At 47.5% G+C, this 10,228-nt stretch overlaps 1 protein-coding gene across 1 annotated transcript in view; it reads left to right on the forward strand.

Moving 5' to 3' along the window:
• Positions 1-3,255, forward strand: part of LOC137519411 (meprin A subunit beta-like) — a 74,518-nt gene extending 71,263 nt beyond the window's left edge. Inside the window, exon 13 of the mRNA XM_068238366.1 lies at positions 3,113-3,255. Coding sequence (XP_068094467.1) covers positions 3,113-3,255 — 143 coding nt within the window. The remainder of the gene's footprint in view (positions 1-3,112) is intronic.
• The last annotated feature ends 6,973 nt before the right edge of the window (positions 3,256-10,228 follow it).

The following is a 10,228-nucleotide window of genomic DNA, read 5'->3' on the forward strand; positions in this document are numbered from 1 at the left end:
ATGAAAAAAAAATTACAATTAAAAAAACAAAACATAAATATTTACCTAAGGGTCTGAACTTTTTTTAATATGCATGTGAAGAGGGTATATTCCGAACATGTTTTAAATTACAAGCTTGTAAATATTGATGGACGCAAAACTAAAAAAATGCACCTTTATTTCCAAATAAAATATTGCCACCATACATTGTGATAGGAACATAATTTAAATGGTGTAATAACCGGGACAAATGGGCAAATAAAATACATAGGTTTTAATTATGGTAGCATGTATTATTTTAAAGCTTTAATGGCCGAAATATGAGAAATAATTAATGTTTTTCCATTTTTTCCTAATATTCCTGTTAAAATGCATTTAGAAAAAAATAATTCTTAGCAAAATGTACCACCCAAAGAAAGCCTAATTGGTGGCGAAAAAAACAAGATATAGATCAATTCATGGTGATAATTAGTGATATAGTTATTGGCGAATGAATGGGAGGTGAACATTGCTCTAATGCATAAGGTGAAAAATACCCGTGGGCTGAAATGGTTAACCCTCCTGGCGGTATAAAAAAATCTGCCAGGAGGGAGCGCAGCAGTTTTTTTAAAAAAAAATTTTTCCTATATCATGTAGCGAGCCCAGGGCTCGCTACATGATAGCCGCTCAGCGGCATCCCCCCGCCCTCTTCGATTGCCTTCGGCGATCTCCGATCAGGAAATCCCGTTCAAAGAGGGCTTCCCCCGTCGCCATGGCGTCATTGGGAGTCCCGGGCCACCCCTCGGCGCTGCCTGGCACTGATTGGCCAGGCAGCGCACGGGGTCTGGGGGGGGGGGGGGGCGTGCGGCGATCAGTGTGCTGGTGCAGCTAGCAAAGTGCTAGCTGCGTCCAGCAAAAAAAAAAATTAAACAAATCGGCCCAGCAGGGCCTGAGCGACACCCTCCGGCGGCTTACCCCGAACGCCAAGGAGGTTAAGGACCAGAGTTGTCCTTTCCCTGTTTAATTTTGTGATTTTTGTGATTGGCTCGCAATAATCATGAAAATGGCTCCTGACCAGGATACAGAGCTCTGCTGTCACTATTACACATGGGCCCATATACAATTCACTTTCACTCCTGAGTTTGCTCCTGGAGATATTTTCACACCTTGTCAATAAAATGCTTTTTAATCCACCAGCAATGGCTGGTGGATTAAATGCGGTGCAGCCTAATGAAAGTCTATGGGGAAGTTTATAATTCCCGTGTTGCAGCACGCTACGCCGGAAGTGCCAGATTTAACACTAGCGCATGCCTTTCGTTACAGCGAGGCTCCTTCAGCGACCTGCGGCGATCTGCATTGGCCCGGAAGTCATGTTAGTTTATGGCGATGCAGGGTTCTTTAAACAAGTTGGAATTGCGGCATCGCGGCATGGAAGAATATATTTACACTTTGCTTCCGTGCACTTCCGCATACCCAGAACTGCAAACGTCACTTCCTGTTAGGATGGATGCCAGACAGGGAACACCATGTACTAACGCAGTGTTCCCTGAAGGCCTGTTTTTGGCAGCACCGCAACGCTAACGCCGATTTGTAGTGTGAAACCAGCCTTAGTTCTCAGATACTGTGCATTTGTGCTGCACAGTATGTGACCCTAAGGCTGGGTGCACACTTAGCAGTGCGGAACACGTTTCATTTTTGTGCATATGCGTTTGTGCATTTGTATTGCGTTTTCCATGCATTTTCTATGCGTTTGCGTTTTTTGTTCTCACACATGTGTTTTTGTGTTTTGTGTGCATTGTAATGCGTTTGCGGTTTGCATTTATGCGTTTTGTATGCGTTTTTCTATTGTGTTTTATGCAAATCACTAGGAAGTCAACAGGAAGCGGAAATACATCAGAAAACATAGTTTATTTTTCAAAAACGCATATAAAAACGCATGAACAATGCATACAAACCGCATTACATTGCACCACCATTGACTTTCATTATGTGCGTTTTTGGTGCATTCTTCAAATTATGCAATAAAACCAGCATTTTTTAAAATGCATATGTTAAAACACATACAAAACGCATATGCGTTTTTTTATATGCGGCCCATTGACTAACATTATACGCATAAACGTTGCATCTTACACGAACGCTAGCGTTTCTGCCTAGTGTCTTCCCAGCCTAAATTGGCTGAGAGGCCCTTTTCCTGCAGCCATATACAAGCCAGGTGTTGCTTGGTTTCAGAGGGCTTGCCTTTTTCCCTCAGAATGCAAAAAGACATAATTTTCTATTTCATAGCAACCAATCAGTGACCTCATCCTAGTAACAGGTAAGTTAGAACCTGTTTGCTACAATAAGAACAGAGTGTTTTGGAGTAAAATACATCAAGCCTGATATTTCAGCATGAGTTCAGGGGCAAAGATGAAAAACCATGATGGTCAAATGAGTCAGTAGGAGAATAATTACTCCTGGACTCCATGATCATAAGAGCTAATGAGTGACTTAGAAGACTTAGTAGAAATATCAGTCTTGGGTGGACTGACCCTGCAATCTCAAGTCAAAACAAAATGTAGTGTACTGTATCTGCAGTGTCGGACTGGGCCATCGGGAGGACAGGTTTTTCCTTGATGGGTCCCAACCCAAAATCCCGACGTGCATGCTGTGTGTGGTGCTTACACAGACACTGCCAGGCTGCCCTCCAGCTAGGGAGGGCCTGGGAGGAGGAGCTGCAGGCAGCATGCTGAGGACGGAGAAGCCGTGGTGCTGCTGAAGATGGAGGACGTGACTGACTTGATGGGGCCCGCCCACCCAGCCCGACCTCAAGAAGATATATATTTATTGATTTTTATTTATTTATATAGTACTGACATCCGCTGCAGCACTGTACAGAGTACAGGGGACTGTATAGGGGAGGGAGGCGGATAACTATACCACTAGGCAATGTTGTTATGGGGACCACTAGGGTAGGGTATATGAGCTCTAAATCATAGAACGCGTGGGCCCCAGTTTGAAATTTCTCTGGTGGGCCCCCAGTGTCCCAGTCCGACCCTGTGTGTCTGCTAACAATTACTTTCTAACTTCCTAATTAACTTATAATTTCTGGTTTGCTTGTCAGTGCTTCAGTATAGGTGTAGACACGTTATTGATCTGTTCTCTGTTTCTGCAGACATCTCCTACCTAAAGCAATCACAGCCACTGCCCCAGCCTACCTCTCCTACATCTCCTCAACAGCCTGTACTTTGTGAACAAAATATCTGCAGTAACAATGGAGTATGTATTATAGAAGATGGGATGCCAGCATGCAGGTAATATTTACCAGTCACTGTTACAAGACAGGAAAATAATGTAACTTGCAGAGCCTTATTACTTTACTGCAAAAAAAAAAAAAAAAAAAAAAACACATCAGAAAGACATATAGTCAGGCCTGGATTTACCACACAGGAGGGTCAAATGTCCTGGCACCTTAGACTTTGTCCTCCATAAACCTACAAACCCCCACAAAACTGCACTGCAACTGTGTTGGCTGTCTCAGCTGTCACATCTCCTTTACTTCGGTTGCCTGTAATAGGTAGCTACAAGCGTCCCTTAGTATTAGGTAGCCAAAGAATTGAATACAAGCTCCCAATCTCTAAACCGGTGATTATCCGGCTACCAACCAGCATCCAACAGGTACACCACTTCTGTTAATCCAATAGGCAAAACAAACAAAAGGACATGGCACTCAAAGGGCTGTATGTGGCAACATGCTGTATTGAAGCAAATGGATAGACACATTATATGTTTCAGGTGGAGCCCTTCCTCAGGTGGTCAGCAGTACCCTCAGTATTAAGTATTAAGTATTAGCACCTGAATGAAGGGAGATCTAGTAAGTGGACGGCCGAGAACAGGGTGATTAACCTCTCATTTACATTCTGATCTGGACTCTGCATAGGGAAGGAGTGAGGGAGGCACTTGGGGAGGGGAGTGAGCCACCTTTCCACCATCAGGTGCCTGTAGACTTGTGCCTATAGTGCCTAATGGTAAATCCGCGCCTGCGTTTAGTAGCCACAGTATGGTACAAAAGTGTTGTAGGCCAGGTGTGAAAAAATGCTGCAAAGTAAGAATGCTTTCACAAATAGAAATTCTGTTTGTTTATTTTTTATCAGTGTTCAAAATATCAAGTGAGCTAAGAGAACACAATTCTAAATCCAATTAATATTTTTGTGATTACGCTTTGCTTTCAACAGCATTAGGGGACACTTTCACAAACTCAGGGATTTCGAAAGATTACAGTCAAGTTTATAATTCAATTGTAGTGATTGTAGAGGGTCCCCAGATTGTGCAAGCTGAAGTATCAAACAGACACTGCTGCCGTGTCAGTATGAATGTCCTTCCATTCCATGAATAAATATTGTACAGTAGATGGCACAGCGCTAGGTGTTCCAGCAATAATAAGGCAATAGATGTAAGTGTTCCACCTCCAGAGTTCCCTCTTATCAGTTCCAACCTGTATGTGCCAACTCCGTGCACAGGAAAGAAAGAGTGGATGTAATAAAATAAATCCTTTTTATTCCATATAAAACATCACAATTACAGCAAGATCCACTCACATTCCGAGGGTCCTATAGCAGTTAGGACCCCCTCCGGCAAACACACTTCCCACTACAGTGGCACTCCGTGGGATACTTGCGTGAGTACAACTTTGCCCGCTCTCACCCGACTAGTTTTGGCTTTCCGCCATCATCAGGGGATAGTAGTGGGAAGTGTGTTTGTGAGTTGGCACATATACAGGTTGGAACTGATAAGAGGGAATTCTTGAGGTGGAACACTTGCATCTTTTGCCTTATTATTGCTGGAACACCTAGCGCTGTGCCATCTACTGTACAAGTTTATACAGGTAGTCCTTGGTTAACGAAAGAGATAGGGACTGTCGGCTCGTTCTTAACCTGAATCTGTCCTTAAGTCGGGACTACCTCTTCTGCTGCCATTTTTAATGCAGAGTAGGCGCAGTGGAAGGTAGATAGAGGACATCTCACCTGTTCCACGGTGGTAGAAGGTCCCACCGTGCTGCCCGGAAGCTGCGCGGCCCGTCCTCTCGCTCCGTTTACTGTCCCCCGGAGGCTTCTCATGCGTCGTATAATGACGCATTAGGAGGCGCCGCCACTAGGGGGCTTCTCCTGATTGTGTCATTATGCGACGCATAAGAAGCCACATGGGAACAGTGAACGGAGCGAGAGGACGGGCCGTGCAGCTTCCGGGCAGCACGCTGGGACCTTCTATCGCCGTGGAACAGATGAGATGTCCTCTATCTACCTTCCGCTGCGCCTACTCTGCATTAAAAACAGCAGCAGAAGAGGTAGTCCCCGGCGGCGTGATGTCATGGAGGTTCCATGCAAGTTTGGGTCTGCATTTCAAAAATCATAGTTTGGAATTCAGTCAGGATTAATAGTGTCCATGGTGCTACGAAATACCAGCAGTTACTTATCCATCATTTGGTGTCATCAGGGAGGCATTTGATTGGCCCCAAATCTATTCTGCAACAGGACAACTACCCCAAACATACAGCCCATGTCTTTAAGCATTATCTTCAGAGTAAAGAAGTACAAGGGTTCCTAGAAGTGATGGTTTGAGATTACAGGGAGGGACAGAGGCAGTCTACATCCTAAGATTTGTTCTCCGGGATCAGTGCTGCTCGGATACCCCTTTTCAAAATCCGGATTGAATTCGGATCTGGATACCAGATATTCGGATCCGGATCGGATATCCATGTTCAAACTTTTGCGATCCGAATGAATCGGATATCTGACCTCAGTATCCAGGGTATCCGGGTGGATTCAGATATCCGGATAGAAAACCGGAGTGGCCTTTAAATTCCTTCTAAAATGTTTTTTAGGGTAAATGAGGCATGTAGCATCATGCTTTTTTAAAGGGAAACACTAATTGATTATGTGGGGAATTAAAATCCCCCCACCCCAAAAAAAAAGCTGTCAATTAACATCAGGACTAGGTTCCAGACAGCGGTTGTGCAGCCCACATTGTGTCCAAAGTCCAACCGCACAACTGGGACATGACACTTTTCAGGCCAGACACCTCCTAAAAATTACACAGCAATTGTGTTCAGATAATCACTAGGGCACCTAGTGTTGGTACCACGGCACAGGTAAAACATATCCAGGTGCTTGACCCAGTAATCCAAGGGGTCCACAGGGTTGTCGGTGTCAAGCCCGCTGTAGGACCCCATGTAGTCGGCCACCATCTGGGTCAGGTGCTGGTTCTGGCTTTGAGAGCTGGATGCTGCTGCAGGCACCTCTTCTGTAGGCAGCGGTACTGGCATGGCGTAGAGCGCCTTTGTCAGAGACAGCAGGTTTGTTGGGCGCCTGCTGCTGCTGGATGCAGTCACCTGCTGCTGTGCTGGCTGGACTGTGACAGCAGGGGGGGTGGGAGTCTGGGAGAAGGCTTCCTCCAAGCGCCGAACCAGAATCCGCTGCAAGTCCCTCATTCAGCGCACAGGGTCTCCTCCTACAGGCAAGAACTGAGCCAGCTTCCCCTTCAGCCGTGGGTCTAGCATCATGGTGATCCAGATGTTCTCCCAAGCATGCATCTGCTTCACCCTTGGGTCTTTGCGCAGGCACTGCAGCATGTGCGCTGCCATAGGGAAGAGGGCTGCTATCTCTGCTGACACATCATCTTCTGCACCGCTGACAGTGCTGTCCTCCTTCTCTAATTCCTGATCCTCCTGCTGCTCTCTACACCCCCGCACCACTGCAGCTGCCCTCCGCTGTGCCCCCTCCTCTTCATGGTCATGGACCTCCAACTCCTCAAACAGCAAGTCCTCCTCAACCTCCTCCTCCTGCCGCACAGAGGGGGACTGTGCAGGTGGCTGCTGCTCCTGCTGGATCAATGCTGCCTCTCCCACCTCCAACAGAGCATTGAGGGCCTTGTCCAGCATGCACTCAATGGTCACCCACTCACACAGCGATGCACGGTCCCGGCTGACCATGTTGGTGGCCTTCAGGAAGGGTGCCAACACCAAGCACACCAGCTGCATTTTTCCCCACTCAGCAGGGCGGATGATGTCTGGGAGGTGGGTGGTGCCGGTCCCGGACAAGTTGGCCTCCATGGTGTCTTTGGCCAGGTAGTGGTTGACAGCCCGCTTTTGTTCAACCATACGTTCCAACATTGCCAGGGTTGGAACATCTATGATGAGCCGGTGCTGGGGGAGGTTTAGCTCCAGCTGCATGGCTTCCAGGGATGCTGTGGCACCACCCGAGTGGCAAAAATGACCCACGGTTCGCCTTGCCACTCCTAAAAGAGTGTCCATCCCCTGGTAGGTGCAAAGGAATTTCTTCACCTCCAGGTTCAGGACGTGGGCCAGACAGGGAATGTGGGTGAGGTTTTCCCGGTGGATGGCGGCAACCAGGTTGGCCCCATTGTCGGCCACCACCTCTCCGACTTTCAGGCCTCTGGGATCAGCCAACTCCTCTCCTGGTCTTGGAGTTTGGCCAGGACGTGGTCTGCCATCAGTAGGTTCTTCCCCAGGCTGACCATCTCCAGCAGCGCTTGGCAGTGGTGGGCCTTCACGCTGCTGCTGAGGCGGGTTGTTTGGCGGCATGTTTGCCGGAGGATGTAACCGGATCAGAGCTGGAACCTGCTGCACTTCCACTGACCCTGCTGCGGGGTGGCACCACCCACTGGGGTGATAATGCTGCTGTCCTCTCCTCTCCCCCTTCCACCAAACTGACCCAGTGTGCGGTGAAGGATAGATAGCGGCCTGTCCCGAACTGGCTGCTCCATGAGTCCATTGTCACATGGACGCGCGCACCCACTGCATGGTCAAGCCCATGTTTCACGTTGTCCTTCACAAACTGGTGCAGTGCTGGAATGGCCGTGCGTGGGAAGTAGTGCCAGCTGGTTATTGGCCAATCTGGCGCAGAGCACTGCAGGAGCGCATGCATCTAGCTCCTTTCCTGCACAAATGAGTGCGGGAGGAGCTGGGAGGACATGACCCGTGTAAGCAAGCCGTTCAGCTGGCATACGCGATGGCTGCCGGGAGGCTGAGCCCTGACCACGAACAACTCACTCAGCAGGATCTGGTGGTGGTGGCGTTTTTGGCTTGCATGGGAAGCCGAGGAGGAAGCAGAGGAGACCACTGAGGAGGACTGGCTGCCTGAACAGGCCTCAATGTTGGCATGAGTAGCAAAGGGGGTTATGGTGCTCTGACCACTGCCAGCGCCAGCTTCCTTCAGCCTCTTGAATTCCTCATGCTCAGGTTTGTGGTTATTGGCCAGATGGTTGATGAAGCTGGAGGTGCCATACTTGGAGGGGTTAGACCCTCTGCTCATCTTCACAAGTCACAAACTTGCTTTCCAGTGAGGGCAGATAAATCAACTGCCATATTGGGGATTGCAATTTTCCCTTACGTCGCCCAGAATGGGATGCTGCTGCTGATTTTCTCCCAGTGGTGGTTGGGGTCTGGGGTTGATTGGTGCGGGTGGTGGTAGTAGTGGCAAATGAAGCAGCAGGCTGTGGGTCATGCATTCCATGCCCACTGCTGCTCCTGCCAATCCCTGCAATGCTGATCCTCTGTGCCAGACCCACTGACGCATCCTCCTCCTCAGAGTCAGAGCTGACATGATCCCCCTCCTGTGGATGGTAGTCCTGGTCCTTCATCTCGTCATCAACAACATCAAACTCCCCCCTCCTTGAACAACTGCTGGGATGATGAGCCCGCCCCAAACTCCTCTTCTGCTGACACATCATGGACGGACTCCCCCCAACATTTACCATCACCATCTCAGACTCTTCCACAAAGCCCATTGCGCCCAGAATGTCATTTGTAGAGCTGGTGGTGGTGGCCTGCTCGTCAACCATCAGCTGCATCACAGGCGTGGCGTCTTTTTCCCCCCTAATATACAGGAGGGACTGGCCAAGGTTCTCCTCTGTGATTGGTTGCTTGGGCTTAGGCTGGGAGCACTCTGATTGGCTCAATGACGTCATGGACATCATCTCCATGGTTACAGTATACGGATTCGGATATGCGACCAAATATCCGCGGTTTGCTATCCGGATTTGGGCCCAGGTATCCGGAATCCGAATCCGGTCGGATAGCTGAAAAAAGTTGGGATATCCGGTTACCCAGATATCCGGAATCTGGATAAGCAGCACTGTCCAGGATGTTTGAAACTTATCTACATACAAAGGTCCTATAAAAACTGTGTACAACTGTATGAAGGAAATGTGCTGCTTTGAAGGCACATTATGGTCACACCAAATATTGACTTGGTCTAGATTTCTCTTCTTTTTATTCACTTTGCTTTGTTAAATAACACTTGTATTTGTGAAAGTATTCTAAGTTTACAGCATTTTTCTTTTACAATTACTTAAAGGGACTCCGAGCAGTGCAGAAAGTATGGAAAGATGCATACCATTTTGAAGCTCTCTTTCTCCTCTTTCCAACGACACATAAACCGCCACCCTTCGCGTTTGCGACCTAAAAGGCGTAGGGTGGCGGTTTATGTTTAAGTATTGTATACATCCTTGCTTTAAAGCAAACTTGAACTGGGCATACACTGATAAGATAAACAATTGTATTTACTCTCCTGCACATAAATCTGACTCTTTTATAGTCTTCCAGTCAGCGGTTTAGCAATATGGGGTTGCAGAGGTCTCGACAGCACCGGGGCCCTTGGGCCAGAGTTACCTCATAGGGCCCTCTCTCAACTGCAGTATTAGCTCTTTATTGTTGCTTGTATTGTGTTGTATGTTGTATTGTGCTTGTAATGATCACTTTTATACATACTTTGAATGATAATAATCATTAACAAGCTGTTCCCCATCCCCTTCTTGCACATCTGACACTGTGTTGTCCTTGGCAGGCTTTGGTGAGCCGTAACAATTGTTATGTATAGAGTGCTTGGGAGGGTCCATGTAAAACTCTCACCGGGGCCCATAGCTCCTTAGCTACACCACTGATTCCAGTTTTTGTGTCTGTTTAAAAGCTAAAAAAAGTAGGTTTAATATTTTGTTGTCTATATTGACACAATCTTTCACACAGTGTGACACAGTTCAGAGCCTCAGTCTATGAACCTTTGACCTTTTTTATCTATTCCCCACACTCAGAAGCTGTTCTCTTTATGGCTGTAGTTAGTTATCAGTGAGGGTTACTGATAGTCCCATCTAGAAAGAAACCGTCATGTGCAAACCTGAACGTTCAACCTTTCAGGGCAGAAACCATTTATCATCACATGCCAGTTCAGGTACCTTTTAGGCAATTAAATATATTAAAAGGACCATTTAATACTTG

Source organism: Hyperolius riggenbachi, chromosome 5 (genome assembly GCF_040937935.1).
Source record: "Hyperolius riggenbachi isolate aHypRig1 chromosome 5, aHypRig1.pri, whole genome shotgun sequence".
NCBI classification, from domain to species: Eukaryota; Metazoa; Chordata; class Amphibia; order Anura; family Hyperoliidae; genus Hyperolius; species Hyperolius riggenbachi.